A 20317-nucleotide genomic window follows, 5' to 3' on the forward strand; every position below is an offset into this window, starting at 1 on the left:
ACACTTTGAAAATAGATTTGAAGTCTTTTTCGTGGTTTATTTTTAAGATGACATTTATGCTTGGTATGGACATGAATTACAATTAAGATTACCGATAACTTAAGCTACCTCATACGGTTAGAAATCCTCAAAAAAAAAAACATATATTATCTATGACTATAGATAGATATTAAATCACCTGCCGCGCTTTGCATGTGTGTAAGAGTATGTGTGTGCGTGTGTGTGTGTGTGTGTGTGAGTGGCCTCAGTACGTATGAGCAATGTTATTTGCCTAGACATTTGACTATATAATAGCTATAAGTACGGACACTAACTTATGGAAGTCTGGCAGTGCTACAGTAGCCAGTGCTCACTGTAGCCCATGGGTGACGTTCAGCAGCCTAACTACGTTTGATATTTTTTTCTTGATATAGAAATGTTTTTGGTTTGCCGATTTGCCCAAAATTATGCAGCACTTTTTTTTTGTTAAACGATGGAAGCTCTCTAGCTGTCTGGTTTTCTTTAGTTTTTTTAAACTATTTTTAAATGAGTTTAGACCGAAGACTCGTAGATAACAATCTGCAGAACCTTCGGCTTGTTATTCTGTGCCTCCTTGACCTCCTTCAATATGGCATTGGTGATGGCTTCCAAGGCTGCAATATCGGGACTATGTTCGTTCTTCTTGCTATTCCACTTGGGCATGGAAACCTGCAAGATTATTCCCTTGCATTATTATATTTACACATATTTCTAATAACATTTCCTACCGTAAGAACCTTTTGCAGTGCTGTGTAATCTAAGCCCGTGCCTGCTGTTTCCCCCAAACGACGTAAGGTCTCCGCCATGGGACCAGAAAGTTCCTGGAAAATTTGAATATTTTACTAAGTAACCTTCATTTCTTAATAGTAATCTAAACTCACCTGCAACTTGGCCCAACTGGTGGCATATTGCCGTCTCACCAGCTCAATTATGGTCGATGTCAGGGCCAAGCCAATGAGAATATACAAAGTGCACAGCAACATATAGTTGGGTTTCTCTGGAAAAGGGTTAATACATCAGTAAGTAGGTAATAGCATCTTTAGACTTCTTTCTTAACCCACTTGGCACCAAATCACCAAATCCTATGGTTGTCATGGTGATGAAACAAAAGTAAAAGCCATCGAAGAAGGTCCAGTCATCTTCCCAGAGCAAAAGAAGACCAGCACCAGCGGCCAAGTAAACGCCTAAGAAGCCAACGGCCAAAATGGCATAGAACCAGGTTTTGCCTATAAAGTTAGTGAACTTGGGCTTGGCTAAGGGATTAAAATAAAGAAATATATAACATATAATATTATTATATGAGACATTCACAGTGCGTATGAGTGATGTTTTACTACTACTGCTGTACTGTTATTACTCATACGCACTGTTTTCGCTTAAACAGTTCGAGTTATGTAAAATGAGCAGCATATCTCATATAAAAGCTATTATTTTATGTAAATATAGTCACTCACTGGGCATATGTTTGCCAAACACAGAGACAGCCGTGGCAAACAATCGACCCCAATCGGCAATCACAGTGAGGGTGAATGGTATGCCGATGAGGGCGAAACAAATGCAAAATACCCGACCACCTGTTGTCACTGGCACAATATTGCCATAACCTGAAATTAAACAAATTAAAATTGATTAGATTTCTATAGATTATGAGATATTTTAACGAAAATAATCATTTAAGTTGTTAAAAAGATGGCAAAACTATCTGTAAACTGGGAACTATCTATCTGGGATCTATTAATTTTAATCACTCACCTATGGTGGTTAACACAGTCGATGAGAAGAACACAGCTTGCAGAATGCTCCATCGCTCGTAAGGCTCTGGAAAGTCTTTATCGGCCACAATAAGCAGCCCTCCTTCAGCCGCCAGTTGAACGGCCTGCAATACATTAATTGATTAATGATTAATAATATTTGATTTGGTATATGTATATATAACTAACCGCTTCATATTTGGCCAACTCGAAGGCCAACAGCTCGTTGAGATTGTGCACCTCCGTGTTGTTCAAAATGGTGTGCATGAAGCGTTCCCGGTGGGTTTTCACCACATCCTTGAGATGGGAGAGACGCTCCACCTCTGCAGGACGTTCCAAGTGGCGGAATATCTATGAAATGTTAATAAATAAAATAAAGAAAAGAAATTCAAAGCACAGAGGTTGAATTTGAAGAACCAGAAAGTTTACTTTAAGTACTCTTTTAGAGAAAATTCTTTGACTAATTAATAAAGGAACATAACATTACCTAGAAATGCCGATAATGTAAGATTTATTTCAGGAACATTTTCCCATCGCTTTTCCTAGTATTGCAAACGCAAAGCATTTAAATTCCAATAAATTCTGAACTTTACCTTGTGACCTTCACCCCTAAAAACCACGACCAATAATCATAATTATGAACGATAACTTTACAATTAATTTGAATGGGCCAAAAAGCCATTTCCATTCAGTGGAATTCAAAAGTGTTGTTGTTTGATGTTTTAGTGATGGAAGGAAAACGTAAATACAACAAATTCAAATCTTCATTCAATTTCTCGCACATCATCACTGGAAATTTGTTTAACTTGTAGTATGTTGTTTTCGATATAAAAATAGTTTGTGCAAATTGATTTTGAGTTTTATTTTTAACAGCAAATCGAAAGCGAGAGACCGGCCAAAGAAATGTTTGCGAAAAAAAGAGGAAAAGCCGAATGAATTTGGAAATTCAATTTAAATGTGTCAGACAATTTTTCTTTCAGCAAACACACACACACACATATAGAAACACTGAAAAGAAAATGGGGTAAGGAAGATATACGGGCAGCCTTGAGTGTCTCAAAGTGTTGCCATCATTTGTGACTTTGACAGAGTTGCAAAAGCTTTTGAATTCCTAGCACGTCTGCATTTTGATTAATTGAATTCTCTGTTCTTGCTGCCATTTAATTTTAGTTTCAGTTTCAGTTTCAGTTTCTGTTTCTGTTTTCCCCTTCACCAGCTGCACATTCTTGCATTTGGTTAATTAATTCCTGTCCTCTCAAATCAATCCCTTTGGCCATTTCCCTGAACAATTCGAAAGGCGACAAGTTGTCCAACTTGCAATGGTGTCATGTCATCCTTACATCCTACAGATATACTCGTATATAGATATAGATATGGGTATAGGAAGGAACTGGTAGACAGATCTGTAATTTGGTTCGTTACATTCGCAGACAGACTAACAGCTGAAAGTTTGCGTCTGGGTTTATTTCTGTGCTGGCGCATAAATTATAATTATTATTTGGACATGGGTTTTATCGCTGGCTCTGCTCCTTTTGTTGGCTGACCACTGCGAAAGCGGGGGTTCTCCCTGAGTTATGATGAGGCTTGGAGTGTGGGTGGATAAGCCAGCTCCTGGGAAATGGAAGTTTCTTCACACGAAAACTGTGACTGCTACTTTTATTTTTATAATTTACTAAATTTTATTAATATTTTATCAAAATTGATATAGTAGGCGTATCTTTTTTATGTTAACTTAAATGTAATATAACTTTAAAATATATAAATCAACTGCTGTTAAAACTTAAAGGAAATGCCTTAGGAAACATAAACTCTAAACCAAATTCATGACAAATGACACGCTCAGCAAGTTTTGGCCATAAAATCACTGTTTCGCAAAGTGACTTCCTGCCCGCAACTCTTTGCTAGGGCCAGCTTATGGTACTTGTCACTTTGTCACCCCATTTTGCACCACATAAATCACACGCAGCGGAGCTAGAGTGTTTTCCCACCCCTGGAATTACCAATCTCCGGGTCCCAAGCCCCCAACGAATCCTTTCCCCCCTCCTATTTACCCTCCAGTCATCATGGTACATGTGCGGCAATTAACGCACGACATATGGAAATAATGGAGTGGCCCTACGGCGCCTTAATCTGACCACCTGAACTGCGCTTTAGGATCTGATACACTACAAGAAATATTTTTTGAAAAATTATTTAACAAGATAATAGTGATGAGAATATAATAATTTAAGAAAGAACATATTTTTTAAGAGTTAAGTTCTTGAAATACACTATTTGTATCATATATAATCATTAAATATATATTTTACCTAAGTATTATTTAAAAATATTAATAAAATATAATAATAAATCAAATATCCCGCGTTTTTTCCCTGTTTTCTAAACCTTTCGGGAGTGGCAGTAAAAATACAAAAACCAAAGCAAGTCCAAACCTAATCCAGATTGACAAGCCAGCCTAAAAACCAGAACAGAAGTTCCGTTATTCCATTTTTACAGCTGCTCCTCTTTTTGTTTTTATTTTATTTTTAATATCCACCGTTAGAGTACAGCGCGATTTCTCTTCATTACGAAAAGGGGGGAAGCCAAAGAAGGAAATGAAAATAAGAAGGCAAGACTCGAATTTTAGATACCCTATAATAAGCGAATATAAATATAAATTGGCAGTGAACTTTTCATCTCTGGCCAAATATTTCGCAACCTTCAACTCACTTATTTTTAAAATTTCGATTAATAATATATATCTATTACCAAAAGGAAATAGTGGGAAAAATATATAAATGAGCCACTTACCTAGCTTTTCCATATTATTCCAGGTTCCTATCAGGGTCTGCTGTATTTCTTCCTTGTTCTTCTTCACATTCCCATTTCTCTGCGTATATCTCGCTCATATATACATGTACATACTTGTAGGAGGGCGCACAATAATTTCCCCTTTCCCCCCGAAGCACCCTTTGCATGGGCATCTATGCAAACACACACACTTTCCCTTGTCCAGCGGATCACCTTTGCATTATTGCATAGAAAATAGGTAAATTCACAATTTAAACAATATTTTAACTCAAAACACAGTCCTGCGATCACTTTAGGAAATGTTTTTATCTTTTGTTCACATTTTTTAAGCGCACCAGCAAAGAACACGTCATATCTGGGAGAGCGACTGTTTACGACTGACAACAGCAGCGGTGCAAAGCTGGAGAGAGAGTTTGAGAGTGCAGCAGCTGAAGAGAGAGTTACCATCTGAGCAGCGCTGCCACAGATCTTGGCTTTGCCTCTGCTCTCTCAGCTAGACCACTCTCGCTCTCCCAGGTTGTCTCTTTGTCATTCTTAAAAAGTTGCTGGCAGAAACTTCTTGCAAATTTTGTTTACGCGGTGAAAAGTGTTCAAATTTTATTAAATAACGTATAAAAAGTGATCGCAGAAGTGTGGATTTTAGTTTTTTGTAAAATATATTGTTTAAATAGTGAGTTTAGTTAGTTTCTATGTGATAATAAGCAGGGTGCTCCGCTGGACAAGTGAAGATCCATGTGCGGGCGGCAAAGGGTGCTCCGCTCCGCAATGTTTGTTTACATATGTAAATATGTAAGTATGTAAACTTGCACAAATACGTAAATATGTACATTTGTGTAATATTCACAGGTAAAAGGGAATGCAAATCGGAATTCAAGGGAAAAGAACACAGCAAATCCCGATAAGAACATGGAACATTATGAAAAGTTAAGGTAAGTGCCCTGAAAATATCTTTTACATTCTATTTATTTCCATAAATTGGAAAAAGTATTCATATAATGTACATCATTCAGATCTGTTGGAAAAACTTTGCACTAGGGCAGGGCTATTTAAACATAATTTCTTAATCAATTTTTAAAATAATTATCTTATAAAGACAAAAATTGAATATTCGAAGTGAAACTAAACTTTTTTCAGTCTACCCTCACGGCTTTTGCTCCTTATCAGTAATTTATATACCTTCCTCGGTTACATACTTCCCAACGTAAGCAATACTCCTCTTATAAAGGGTATCATAAATCTCGGCTAAAATGTTTTTGCAACTCCAGCTGTTGGTTGTTGCTATGGGTATAAGTATAAGTATAAAAATAATAAAAATAATGATGTGCGCGCCCATTTAGCGGGCGATAATTCATTTCCGCTGCGAGCGCCCCAAAAGCAGGCAACGGTCAGTAAACAACCAGCAGACTAAATGGCAGCCCAAAGACCCAGAACAAGGTCACAGATTGATTCAATATACCATCTTTCGGAACCATGAAGTCCCAGGGGTGAACAAAGATGATATAGGGGGTCATATTTCAGGATCTATGCAGTGCAATAAGCTGGGATGAGCAAAGTGGGTCGTATATAAAAAATTATACTTAAGGTTTTCCATTATTTGAGATAGGATTTGAGGCAACAGGGAACATTAATAATATTAACAAATTTACAATTAATCCCACAACCATAAACAAATGTTTATTTGAAATACCAAAAGTGTTTATCATTAGCTTTTGTAATTAAATAAACTTTTTCGAAATTTTCCCAAGACTTAAATATCCCAAAAATGTATTTACCTAAATCGACAAAACAGATTTAAACACCCAAACATAAGCAGATATAGACGCGTTCACTCAGCGAGCTAACAAAAAAATAACAATAAATCTTTACATTTCGTATTTATGATTATTTACCAGAAGAGAACATTATTACGAGGGCCGTCAGGGTATAAAATCAAAACAAATGCCTTTGGGCCAATGCATAATAAATATAAATTGTTATTATTTATTGAAAATTAGTTCCAGGGGCGGCAATGACCGCTGGTCTAAGGACCCTGACCCATAAGAACAAAAAAAAAAAAAGGAAAAGGAAAGGGGGAAGGCGAAAGTTTCGTGAGTCCTGCCAAAACGGAAGCGTCGTGAAAATTGCGAAAATGGACCGCGGCGTCCGTTGGGTGCCATTTTCAAGCTGATTTCGCTTCAACCCATAACCATATATTGTTTCATTTTCCCGCCAAAAGGAAAGAAAAAAGAAGAGCCCACAGACTTGTTTGTTTATGGGCAGGGAAAATAAATAAAAAAAAAAACGAAAAACGAAAACACTTTTCCACATTTTCCGTATCGCCGCGCTTCTGTCGCTCGCATTTAAAACCGCGGGCGGGCATCGTCAGCGAATTTTGGTTTGTTGATTTTATGAGTTTATGATTTGATACCAAATTAGACATAATTCCCACAAACTTGTTGTTCCATGCATAAATCGCTGTCAGTTCATTAAGTTTTGATTATTTATTGAGTGCGCTTCGGCCCCCCTCCCAGTCCCCGTCCCCGTTCCCGTTCCCGTCGCAATAAAACCGAATGGCATGAGGGCTCTTAACTCGGAAGATCTACTATATTGTAAAATTTAATGATAGAACTTGTTAAGTGATTGTGATGGCCATCTGAGAACTCAGGGGATCTCTCTGTGGATGATAACTAACTGGAAATTGACAGGCTGTAAAATACTGATAAAGGAGAAGGGGAACAGGGTGTGGGTGCGAATTACATTTACTATGAAAACATCATAGTTTGCCTTACTTTGTGTTAATGTAAATATTATTTTAAAGTTATTAAGTTCTTAAACACAAGATATATGGTAAATTTTACCTATCAAGCTGTTATGATCTTTGCTTAATGACATTCTACAGGCATTATAGCCTAGCCTAGTTCAGTAGTCACAGAAGTAACTTAAAGGCAGTTAAATAAATCATTTCTATCATATAAATCTCAGCCCAAAACTCAGTTTAACAGACTGATAAACATAAAAAGCCATCATAATCTTTAATAGCTAACCATCTCCGAGTCCCTTCAACCGGAAACGTAATAAATTTGATATGCAGAACAATCACAGCACGTGGCACCTTGTAACTGTTGGATTTCCAACAGAGTTCAAGATTTCCCATTCCCAAGCTATATACCGTCGTTGACACACAACGGAAAAAGGCCCAATTATAATCGTAAATATAAACGTTTATGGCTTTTTATTGCCAAAGGCACAGCAGCCCTCGCTGAGGACCACCCACTGTTGGCCACTCCATTCGCACTTTTCGCCACTTGACATATTTATGTGTAATTATTATTGGCCAAGGCCGATGGCAGGCACAAAAATATGTTATAGTTAAAGTATAAAAGCAAAGAAAAAGCAACACCGAAATCAAATTAAAAATCCAACGGAATGATAATGCCATGGAGGGCAGAAGCCCCACCTGCGGTTAATTAACCAATTCCGGGGCACAATGCCCAGCAAAAAGCGCCGAGTAAGTGCCATTCCTGGAGCGCCTTTTGGATGTTCGTTTTATGCTAATGCCATCGCTTGACCCAAATAAACCCCCCCATGTACCTCAGACTTCATGGGCTGGGCATTCGTTTTGCCTCTGAAAGCCCAAAGATTGTCATCATTATCGGGTCTAGACACATGCCACATGGTCATGATGGTCATTGCCAGGACTTTTGTCACTTGATTTCCCTCCAGACCAGACCAAATGGCAAATCATCATAGGAATTGGAAATCAGCAGGGATTATTTGGATCTACATGGAAAAACAACAAAGCACATTTGCTGGGAGAAGGTACTCTATTTCACTAGCACATTGGAATTAGTTTGCCTAATTTTTGAAACCAAATCCTGAATATTTGCCCTTAAAATCCGTATTTTTGCTATAACAAAAGTCAATTTTCTTCTCAGAATGACAGTATTATGTCTATAAGCAAACCGATAATGGTCCGAATGTGGAATGGAATATCTCGCTGAATTCGTTGTTAAATTTCCAAGAAGACTGCATTCACACCTAAAAATCTTAATTTTTTATCAGTTTTTCGCAAAAACGATGATGTTACCCCTTATTGAAAATGCAAAATTTGGTTAGTCCCGATTTTACCCCCAAAGTGACAGTATTATGCCCATAACTTAGCCAATAATGGTCCAAATATGAAATGTAATACCTCGTAGGGCTCGTAATTTGATTCCTGTGATTCCCAATTTATTTGTATTCAAATCTGGAAAACTTTAATTTTTAAGATTTTTTGAAAATTTTGATGATGGTACCCCTTATCAAAAATGTGAAATTTTATGAAAATATGAACTATCCAAAATTAACCACACAGTCATATGGATCGAAAGGTGAGATCGTTAGCTACTCAAAACAGTCCGCCTTTTAGTCGTGCGTCTTTTTTTGACAACGTTAGAGCTAAGAAAGTGCAGCAATACCAGGCTCTCTGCTGTCAACAGACGTATACGTAATTTTGGGCGCAAAAAAATTAGTTTCTTAGCCATAGCACAGCCAAAAATAGCCCAAATGAGGAATGTAATACCTCGTAGGGCTCGTAACTTGATTGTCATGATTCCCAATTGGTTTGCATTCAAATCTGGGAAACTTCATTTTTGGCCCATTTTTGAAAATTTTGATGATGTTACCCCTTATCAAAAATGCGAAATTTGGGCCAAAATTGACTTTCCCAAAATCGAACAACGGGTGATAGGGGTGGTTAGTGTTGGTCGTTAGCAGCACAAAACAGTCGTTCTTTTGGCTGTGCGTCTTGTTTTGGCCGAGCTAGAGCTAAAGACCCGAACATAGTATTGCAAATTTCTGTTAAAAATCGGTTTCCTGATTTTTTAGCCCTTAAAACAGAGCTCGCACCTAAAAATCAGAACAATAATGATAAAAGTAAGTATAGGGGCTTTAAGTTTCGGTAGTTAGCTTCATAAAACAGTCGTTGTTTTAGCCGTACGTCTTGTTTTAACAAAGTTAGAGCTAAGGAACTGCAACAAGCCGGGCTTTCTGCAGTCAAAAGGCGTATACTTGATTTTGGGCACAAAAAAATCAGTTTCAGTAGCGAAGCCAAAAATGCTTCAAATGACGAATGTAATACCTCGTAGGGCTCGTAACTTGATTGCCATGATTCCCAATTGGTTTGCATTCAAATCTGGGAAACTTCATTTTTGGCCCATTTTTGAAAATTTTGATGATGGTACCCCTTATCAAAAATGCGAAATTTGGGCCAAAATTGAATTTCCCAAAATCGAAAAAGGGGTGATAGGGGTGGTTAGTACTGGTCGTTAGCAGCACGAAACAGTCATTCTCTTAGCTGTAGGCCTTGTTTTGGCAAAGTAACAGCTTAAAACCTCTAAAAAAAAGACGCCTAAAAAGGCCTAAAATCTAGATTCCTAAACTAGACGCCTCTCTCAAGCCCTCAAATGGTATGAAACCATTAAAAACAACCAAATTAAACTCTGACATAAAGATTTCTAAAAACATAAACTCTGTCAATTCAGTTGACTTAATCGTAAGCTGACTTTAAGCTCTCGTAGCTGTTTTGGGTAACCAAAAATCATAACAAATCTGACGTGAATGGAGGCAGTGACCCAAACTGAAAGTTCCATACACTCCATACCCCACCTTTGACCCCTGCCATGCGGAGGAATGACCCACCCTTTTCGCGTGTCCATCAGCACGTGACAAGCCAACGAAGACGTTAAGAGAAGAGGTGGGCGCTATTTGCATGCCACGACAACAAATCAGCTGTTGGGGCTAATATATATATATATATATATATAATACACTCCAAATACAGTTGCCCCCGTCCACGTGACTTGGTGTTTCCTTTTTTGCCGCCTTTGATTTGTGTGCGTCTGCGGCGCGTTTTTTACCGCCCCGTGATGTGTGTGAGCCAAACATGGCAGCGGCGGTAAGCAGAAAGATTACGCCCGTCGGATTGGAAGAGGGTCTCAAGATTGCGTGCCACATGGCATGGCCTTACGCGGGTGATAGGAAGAGGAAATGGAAGCGGTGGAGGAGGCGGAGGCTGGCGATGGATGCCATTCACGAGGCGATAGTATCGCTGTTATAAATCGCAAAATTGCAGAATAATTGTTTGGTTTTACAGCAGCAATTTAGTAATAAAGATTACTGCAGGGATGTTCTTTAAAGTTCTTTAAATTTTAGATATTTTAAGAAGTATTTGCTGGCATTTTGAATTTTTCAAGTATTTTTTTAATATTTTTGTTTTTAGTTTTAAAAAAGTTAATAAAAATCTTGCCAAAACTTCAGTATTTATAAAAATATTAAAGTAAATATATTTTCACAAGCTTAAAGACATTTTTAGTCTGAAAGATACTCTCTAATTTATTATAAAAAACTTAAAAAATATATATTAATACTATATTAAAATCATATTTAATATTATCAGCTCCTCCCTAACAACTTTGCGTGTGAAAATCAAAAAGATTCTTGGAAAAGCCAGAAAGCCTTAGTTGCTGCCGTAAATATGCTGTATTTAAAATTGTTATTTCCCCATAACGAAATCATGAATAAATTATGAGTCACGCACAAAGAGCTCTTCTCTAGCCCGAACTTAAGCTGGCCAAATTAGCAGAATCCCCGGACTCAATTTTAATCTCATTACGAAGTGAGTTTTCCAATGACTTTCACAATCACCTTAGCTCATCTTAGCATCTATGGCCATGCTGGGGGGATCTCAGCTTCTCAAGTGTCTTAATGAGCCACGGGAGGAAGGAATTTGAAAATAATGAAGTACAAATTTAGTGGACAGCCGAGAAAGATAGTTTTTTAATTTTCTAATTATGAGCTGGTGTATTACCATTCCCGCCTCGCCATCTCTTCTACGTTTTTTTTTTTGGCAGCTGTCCGTGGTGTACGCTGACTTTTGATTGACACTGTGTTGTGGCCAGCTGCCGGATGAATTTGTTGGCTAATGAGATTGCCGTTCTGCTCGGCTATGTGGCCCACGATGATTTGTGGGTTTCACTCGCCTTTTATTTTATTTCATTTTATTTGATTTTCAATTTGCAAGCGATGGCATCATTTTCGGACAAGAGGGCGTTCCAGCCATGAAATTGATAGCTTTGGCAGGGGGTAAGGGCAAGTATTAATAAGTGTCTGCGTTGCTTAAGTCTATAAATGTTTGTCTTAAATTGGACAGCTTACGTTTGGTAGGAATTTCAAGGGAGGGAACACCATTAACCAACTTAACCTTATAGGTTAACAAAAATCTTTAAAGTGGGTTAAGCAGGTTTTCGGCTTGTGATTGTTATGACTGGTGGGAAATTTAAGCAGCTAAGATATTAAAAAGCTTAACTTAATAAAAACCTACAATTTCCTTTCACAATAATACACATTCTAAGCAGATTAAGCTTTTTCCTAAGCGCTTTTAGCTGCCGAAAATGTAATTTAACTTTGAAGAAAGTTGCACATAAATCCCTGGGAATCTAAACCCAAAACCGTAAACTGTTCTAGCTCCCCTAGCACATTTCCATAATCGACTTATGCATAACTTTCATAACTCCTCCCCCCCTTTCAATAAGCTCAACTTTAATGCACTTTTGCAGGCTGTCAAAGTTCAGGAAAAGTATTACATCCATCCATGGACCCGTTGGTGAGTGCGTAAGTGTTTTTATTGTTTACCGCTTGTCGTTCACTCTTTTTCCTTGCAAAATATATGCAGAGTTTGGGGGGGAAAACTTTGGCTCAAAACATCGTCACACGCTGCGTATGCGCATTATGTGCATTTAGCTTGGGAACACACACACACACACACTCGTGCAAACACACAGCAAGTCACCATCAATCAACGCCATTTTGACATGCAAAAATTTTGCACGCAACTTTTACATGTCGAAGATTTCTTGGGGGAAAGGTTTTATAGACTATTAATTACCCATTGGTAAGGAAATGTCATTCTGTATTAACTAAAAGTACTGACTGTACTTAAAACTAATTAAAATAAGTGATGAAAAGTATAGTTTATAGTGCAAACTTAACAGTTTTTCTTTCCCTTCAACATTCCCCATGAATACCCTCGGAAAACCTTTTAAGGATCAGCTCCTGCCGCTGCGTTTTCCTTTAAAAATTGAGTTGCTTTGCCTTCGACCTGCGTGCTGCCGCATGTCTAACTAAGATTGTGTCGACTGTCGACCTGCAGAAAAAAACCAAAAAAAAACAAACAAAAAAAACAATCAAAGCCCCGTCAATGCTCAAGTGAAAAGGAGGGGCAAATTGGCCAAGTTAAGAGGGAGATGAAGAGGTGGGTTAATGGGACTGGGCTTCCTCGGATTTTGGCTTAGCACCGGATTTTTGGTGCAGCACGCGAGGCGCCAGTAAGGCCGGGGTCTAAAAAGTTGACCGAGTTCTAGTTCGCTTCTCGTTTTTGGCTTACTCCTGTTTTGACTCCTTGGGCTGTTTGGCTTTCACTTTCTGGTAATTGCTGCGGTTGAATTTGGTGAAAGTGTTGGCAGGGTATTGGCAGAACTCTAGATTTTTGCAAAATTAAAATTTATTTAAATTAAAATTAAATAAAAAAAATATTATAAAATTCCAAAGAGCTTATTGATGAGAGATCAAAGTCATTTGATCATTTAGCTGTCTTCCAAGACAAGCTATCATATGGAAGAGATCATAATTAACATCTGGTTTGGATCACATAGTCTTCTTTTCATGGTTATAAAAATGTTGTAATTCCATTTGGTTTTTTTTAGAGATTTTCTTAAAAGATTAATATTGAAAAGTCCATCATTGACACCCTAAAAATGGCTTTAGCCTTTTGATTTCAAAAATATTTCTTCAATAATTTATATTATTTTCATATTCTGAATGCGCAAAAACTAAAACCTAAAACCCATATAATTTTCCCGAAGAAAAGAGCATTTCTTCAGTCCCTACAAAGCTGCAAGAACATTTCTTGCTTTGCTAACCAATGTCTCTTCCCTTTCCCCTTTCCAATTATGCTAATTCAACGTCGAACGTTTTGTTACAAGGCACTTCCTCTCACTAAAACCACCCACAAAAACGAAAAAAAAAAAGAGGAAAGGGAAAACTTTAAGAAGAGCAACAGTAACAGCCATAAAAAGAAACAACAACCTTGACATGCCAACTCCACATAAAACTGTTCAGTTTTTCCATGTTTGTTTTCCTCAATTTGCCAATTTAAATTTCACACCATAATTTTCGTAATATTCGAAAGAAAAAGAAAAAAAAAATAAGAAAATAAAGAAAGAAAAACAAAAGGAACAACAACAAACAGCGAGTTTATGCTAGGCAAATAAATAAATCAAAATCAGCCAGGCTAGTTTATTATTTTAATTTGCTAATAAATTGTATAAATTATTAATGCCGGCACATTTGCAATGGCCAGGGTGTTTTGGCAGACATACACGGGCCAACAATCATCATCATAATTATACTGCGATTCCTGCAAATAGTTTACAAATGATTTTCAATTTATATCCCCAAAACGAACGATCAACGAGCCACGATTCGCGATCTGCGATCCCAATGCAAACAAAGAATTCTTCAAATTTATTTGCTTCACGGTTAAAGATAGAAACGAAACGTGAAATATGCTACATTATGTTAAGCATAGAACAAGGAACTGAAGAAAAAAAATCACGCATACGCATATTACTCATACGCCACGTACGACGCCAAGCTCTGGGGAAAATCAACAACAAGAGCAAGAACAAAAGCAAGGTGCGAATGATGCGAACAAGCAAACAATGCGAAAGTGATAGTGATGATGGTCAGGAGGAGGGGGTCCATCGCGTTGCCATTGTCAAGGGGCGTGTGTGTGATGTGGCCGCCCATAAACCGTGACGTCTTTTTAATCGTGCAAAGCGCGTGGGCGTTGAGATAAAAAAAGAAGGAAATTCGGAAAAAGTATCCGCATTTAAATGGCAAATAAATACGGCCAAAATGTAAATAGTGCTCGGAATAATCAGGAAAACAGAAGGAAAATGCAATGGAATTCGCTTGGCGACTGAAATTTCTGAAAAATGACTGGCAAAAAAAAAAGTTGTTAATTTCTTGGAGAAATACTTTTGTTTATAAAGTAGAATACTTGCTGTAACGATTTGTTATTTGAAATCTAATTTCATTTATTTTCAAAGTATTTAAACACATTTTTGATCAATTTTCTTTTTGATAGAAAAATTGTTTTCGAAATGCCAAAAGTTAGTGTTTTCATTCCTGACAAACTTTCTCGATCATCATTCATTTTTCACACTTTGCAAGTACATAAATTGGCCAGAATTTGGCTGGCATATCAATACCTATATATATATATATATATGAAAAATAAATCACATTCTGTAAACAAACAATTAAAAGTAAAAACTGATAAATGCGATAAACCAACTGGCTGGGACATTAACGATTGATTGATGGATAAATGGATGGATGCTTCCAGCGGAACGGGGTTAACTGCCCCATGCACTTGGTGACCTGAATTGCTAGAAAAACTGATTACTATATCTATATATATATATATATATAGGCCCGATTTAAGTGGCAACAACTTAACGAGAGAGATTCCCCCAAAATGAGTCAATTTTATTCATATATATAAATATTTTTGGACGAGACACGCGACGCGACGCGAAGCGACAGAATCTGGACTGTTGGGGGAGGACATACTATATAGTCGTAAATTCATTTCACACTTGGCGACTCACCGCATAAATCTGTCCGGATCTTGTCACCTGCCTGTCGTCGCATAATTTGTTAATAATTTTACGGCTCTTAACATTTGCCCACTTGATTTCCATTCCCCCCATTGGTATCTGTTTTTGTTTTTCTTCCGCTGGCCGTTGGCCAAAAATAATTTGTATCTCGTGCCGCCGTGTGACATATGTAAAATCAAGCAAAGGCTCGCTGGCTCGTTCTTGCGTGTTAAATTGGTGAAAGTTTTCACTTCTTGTCTCTGCTGATTTTATGACTTGCAAACCATTTGATCTCTGTGTCCTTTTTTTGTTTGTGGTTGTAAATTGAATCTCAATTTGTATGCCTCATGCGTGGCGGAGGAACTTTCGTCTAATACACTTAAACACTTTGGCCAGAGTTTGTAGCTTGCATCTCATGGAACTTTGTCTCGCATCGAATCGTTTGGCTTGACTTGTCATTGTTTGGTAATTTTCCGAAGGGGGGGGAAAAAGTTCAGTTTTTGGTTGGGACAAATGGTGGAGACATGATTGGAATTGGCAAGTGTGGTATGAGGCGAGAAAGTGTTGCATATTTGGGGGCGTTGGACCATAATGGTTTCATTAGCAAACCAAAATCAAATGGACTTCGGGTATTCCATCAGTTGTGGTAGAAGACCAAAAACCAATACAAGTAATAGCCTTCAAAGCAAGGAAAAGTGATGGAAAATAAACAAAAAGAAGGAGGAAAATCAGATTGATTTTACTTTGGGGGAAAGTTTAAGTTTCTTTTGGGAAAGACTTTCCAAATTTTACATTTCACTTTGGCAGATAATAATCATTATCAGAAATCAGTTAAAAACACTAACTTAATTTGAAGACTTTCTCGGAAAAGTTAACTTTGTCTGCCTTTTACCTAACCTTTCCATCAATCTTTAAGAACCCTAAAGCCTACCAAGAAAAATGTCAAAATATTGTCCTAATGTGAACCTGACGTGATTTTCCAGCGTTCCCCCAAAACGTATTTCGCCCTTCATGGCTCTTCTTTGTCTTCCTGTTGCAAACATCCGCGGTGGAAATGCGAAAAAGCGTCTATTGGGCCGAGCCTAGTTCCTGGGCCTTTTTGGTTTTGGATTCCGTTCAGGGCCAAGAAGCAAATTGGCCTCGATATGAAAAATCATGTCTGGGCAGGCTTGGATGGGTCAGTTAATCAGATAACACCAGCACACAAACACTCACACACACGCATATGAGGAAAGACAGACATTTAAGACAATACAGCAGCGGGCAAGATGGTAGTATCTATCATACTATGAAATATTAAATCGAATTTCAAATAGTTCTAGCTAATATGTTTACTAGCAGTTTCTAATACTTAATGCTAGCAACTGCTATTATCTTGTCCGCTATTGTATATAGATAGAACGCATAGAAAAAGGGGAGAAAGTGAGGAAAATGGGCTGGGTTGACTTGTGTCTAATTGGCCGTTTTGTTGTTCTGCCAGCAACTTAATTCACTTGGCCTCTAACTTTTTCCGCTGGACAACTTTTGACAAAGTGAAATTTTTCACAAACACACACACTCCCAAAGAAAGCTCACATGTACGTGGAATGAATTGGCGACGCCTTGAAGTATGCTACAAAATGCTAATTAAAATGATTTATGGCCAACGCATCCCCTTTTTTCACCCCCTCATATCAGCCATATGTGAAAAGGAGGCTGTTTGCTTGTAATTCGAGCGTCACTCCTTTCCACTTTCCCTTGGGAATTCCTTGCTTAATTTTATTAATTAAACTGACTCGTGTATTTACAGGCTGAAGGAGCATAGAAAAAAGCGAAATAAAACCGTAAAATAGATAAATGTCTTTGGTCAGCTCATCAACCAAAAAAAAACCAATTAAAAGTTTATGTTTTCTACTAGAACTAAAAGTGATTTCATTTTAAAGCAGCTTATAGTTTGGAAAAGGAAGAAAATCTGAAAAAGGTGACGCCATCAGCTTGGTTTTATCATTTTAAAGGCTAAACTTTAGTCAATGGTACTTGCAAAGTGTAAAAATAAAACAAAACTTTAGTTAAAATTGAATGTAAGGTCTAGCCAGATCATAATTCAAAGCCATTAAGAGGGCAAAAAACTAAACTGTAAACTAATCTCAAGGAAAACATAGTTTGGGGTCAAAAGTTTTTGTCACTGGTCAAGTGACTGAATCTGATTTCCGGCTGAGAAGAAAACATTGAGGAAAAACTGCAGGAAAACTTGAATGTCATGTGATATGCTGATGTGGACAGTTCCGTTTTCGTTTCAAAGATTCATTTCCGTTTAACTTGTGATTGGTTTGAGGTGGGTTAAAAAGGGCTGCGTCAATGGAAATCTATAAGAACCTATTTAAAACTCTTTAAAAATACAAATATTTTCTCACCGAAAACAATAATGTATCATTACAATTTCAACAGCTTTAATTAATTTTTCCTCAGTTTATTAAGAGAGGGAAAAGATCAAGCGTTTGAGGAACATAAAACAAATGCTATTCCCCCAATGAGTTTCAAACAAATTTGATGAGCCATTTAAGTGAGAAGTGCGCATAATTGGCCAACATGTGGTGGGTGCTGGGTGGTGGGTGGTGTGTGGTGTGTGTGTGGCCAAGAGATTGAAGGGTTCCCATCTAGCGGAAAATTCTGAAAAGGGGATTGAGATTCCTCGACAATCCATATGAATGCGAATGTGTTGCCTGATTAATGCATGGCTTTTGTGGCCAGAAATCTGCGCAAATCGGCCAGATATATCAGTGAGGTGTTGATAGGGCTGCTATATATATATATATTGGAGGGGATATTGCTGAGGGGAACTCAAATTTGATATAGCCCAGATAGATATATATGGCCAAGAATCCAAGGCACTCATGAATCATTTAGTTGCCAGGGTAGAGTTAATTTATTTATTGACCAGACAAGAATATGGCTAAAAAGATAATAGATAATAAATTTCATATATATTTTTCTGAGATTTCTTAAGCCTCTAAATACCCAAACAACCTGCTTTAAGAGTGCCTTTTCCCACTGCATATACATCAGCCATCCTTGATAAGCTTCGACATCCCCTTAGCACCCACGCCATATCCTTCTGGTCTATCCGTTTCCCCAGCCGAGTCGGTAATTGTTGGTGCTCGGAGGAAATTGAGAGGCAATATAACAAATACCTTCCCGGCACGACACTTGGCCATATGTCAAGTCGCGGGACACAACAATTAGGCCCTCTTGCCACCCACGATATTGAGCCGGATTAACTGCAGCTATTCTGCAGTCATGGACAGCTGACGGCATTAATTTCAAATACAGAAGTTATACATTTTTTCTCCCTCTCTCTCTCTTTTGGCTTAAATCTGAAAACCACAACGTCATTGGCGAAAATGTAAATGTTTAGACAAGGCCAAAAAAAAGAGAGAAAGAAAATAAGGCTGAATGATGCAGCTCCTCCGGCTCCGCCGACCAGACAGAATTTCGGTGTCTGGATATGCAGTGGCAATTAGGGGAGGCGGGGCACTTAAATGTACAAAATAGTTTTATGACTTAATTTTTGGGCTAATTTTTAGTATTTCCACTGCAATAAATTTTCGGCTCTGTTTGGCTTATTGTCTTTATACTGATTGGTACAGTAAACGATCGAAAGGTTATTAAAGTTTAAGAATTGTTAACTTAAATCAGCGATTTAATCGCTTTCAAAATGGGTTTCCTTCATTTTAAAGAGAACTTTTTTTTAGTAATCATTTAAAATAAGTTTTAGGATTTCAAAAGTAATCCTTTTTTAATCAAAAATATATTTTTAAAATATATTATTTACTGTAATTTTTATACATTTTTAATCCCAATTAATAATAAATCGAGTCAACTCAAAAACTTATCTTTGGAATATTTTTACAAATATTTCTCACTTCAATTTTAATCAAAACACAAACACAGTTAATAAATATACATTCAAGACGTTAGTTTAATTAACTTATTTAAGTTTTTAAGCCAAAGCTTAGTCACTCTTATTAACCTTATAAATGTTTAATCAAGAATTGAAGAAATTTAAGTCTTGTAAGTCGTCTTAAAGCCTTTTGACTTCTTTTTGGCCAACTTCTTCATGAAAAATGTACAATTTTTTTTAAATAAACAAATAAGATTAAGGCTTTGTAACTAATTAGAGCCCCAATTAATCCCCTTCTTCGATTGGGCACTGTATTTATGTGTTTTGCTTTTCGTTCTTCCTCCAAACAATTTGAACGCTCGCCGTTTCTCGGCTTTTTGGGCCCAACACAGAAATCATTTTGCATGTTCGCGGCAGCCGCAAAAGGCGAACCAGAAAAACAAAAAAAAAACATCGAAAATAATTAAATATTTGTTTAGTTATGTTCGGGTCTGGTTGGGACGTGGAACACACGTTCACGTTGAGGTTCTCTTACCAATCCGCCCACGCCGCAGTAGATGGACAGCGAGACGAGCAGTCCGATGTGATTGAGGGCCGACTTCCACTTCACCGACTGCCAGCAGGCGGTACTCCTTCGTCCGCCCGCCCCACCCTTGGCCACGCCTCCGCCCTCAACGGCATCCACACGGCGATCCAAGTGCTTCAGCTTTTCCAGCAGCTCGGTACTGGCCTCATCCTGCGAATCGTACTCCTTCACCGATACCTTTTTCATCGGCATTCTCCACTCCTATTTTTATTGTATTTTTTGGATTATCCCCTCAATTATTTTGCAATCATTTGTTTTTTTTTTTTAAATATTATTTTTAAGTTATTTCATTTTTTTAGGGGCTTTCCCCTCTTCGGTCCAGTGAGTCCATCATTTTTATGACACTCTTGGGGCAATTTTCGAAATATTCTAACACTCGCGCCAAACGGTTAAGATTCCGACGCAGCCCCAGAGTCCCGAAGAGAACCAACCGTCAACAAGTCAAAGTTGCGACTGTTTTCGGTGTTTTCGCGCTGCTTTGGATACACGGGCTCCCCCGAAAGAAAAGGTGGCCACTTTGGAGCCAAAACAAACGGCCAAGTGGCAACCTTGCTCCAAGAGCTGAAAATTATAAAAGAACCGTTGTAATTTTGATTTACAAAAACAGTTTTTA

The 20317-nt window shown here is 37.7% G+C and overlaps 1 protein-coding gene across 3 annotated transcripts; it reads right to left on the reverse strand.

Annotated features, from left to right (window-relative positions):
• Positions 1-12: 12 nt before the first annotated feature.
• On the reverse strand, positions 13-20158 carry LOC108117239 (TWiK family of potassium channels protein 7). Of its 3 annotated transcripts, none has more exons than XM_017229588.2 (8): positions 19654-20158; positions 1959-2120; positions 1771-1894; positions 1473-1622; positions 1080-1244; positions 900-1015; positions 747-839; positions 13-687 (listed from the first exon to the last, which is right to left on the reverse strand). In XM_017229588.2, exons 1-8 carry the CDS (start codon positions 19894-19896, stop codon positions 532-534), a joined length of 1209 nt encoding a protein of 402 aa, XP_017085077.1. In that variant the 5' UTR covers positions 19897-20158; the 3' UTR covers positions 13-531. The 3 variants fall into 3 exon arrangements, with proteins under 3 accessions (XP_017085077.1, XP_017085067.1, XP_017085085.1); XM_017229578.2 differs by having other exon boundaries at positions 1080-1271; positions 19654-20157; XM_017229596.2 differs by lacking the exon at positions 19654-20158 and adding an exon at positions 4560-4923 and having other exon boundaries at positions 1080-1271.
• Between the last annotated feature and the right edge of the window lie 159 nt (positions 20159-20317).

Source organism: Drosophila eugracilis, unplaced genomic scaffold, assembly GCF_018153835.1.
Source record: "Drosophila eugracilis isolate 14026-0451.02 unplaced genomic scaffold, ASM1815383v1 contig_498, whole genome shotgun sequence".
Taxonomy (NCBI): Eukaryota; Metazoa; Arthropoda; class Insecta; order Diptera; family Drosophilidae; genus Drosophila; species Drosophila eugracilis.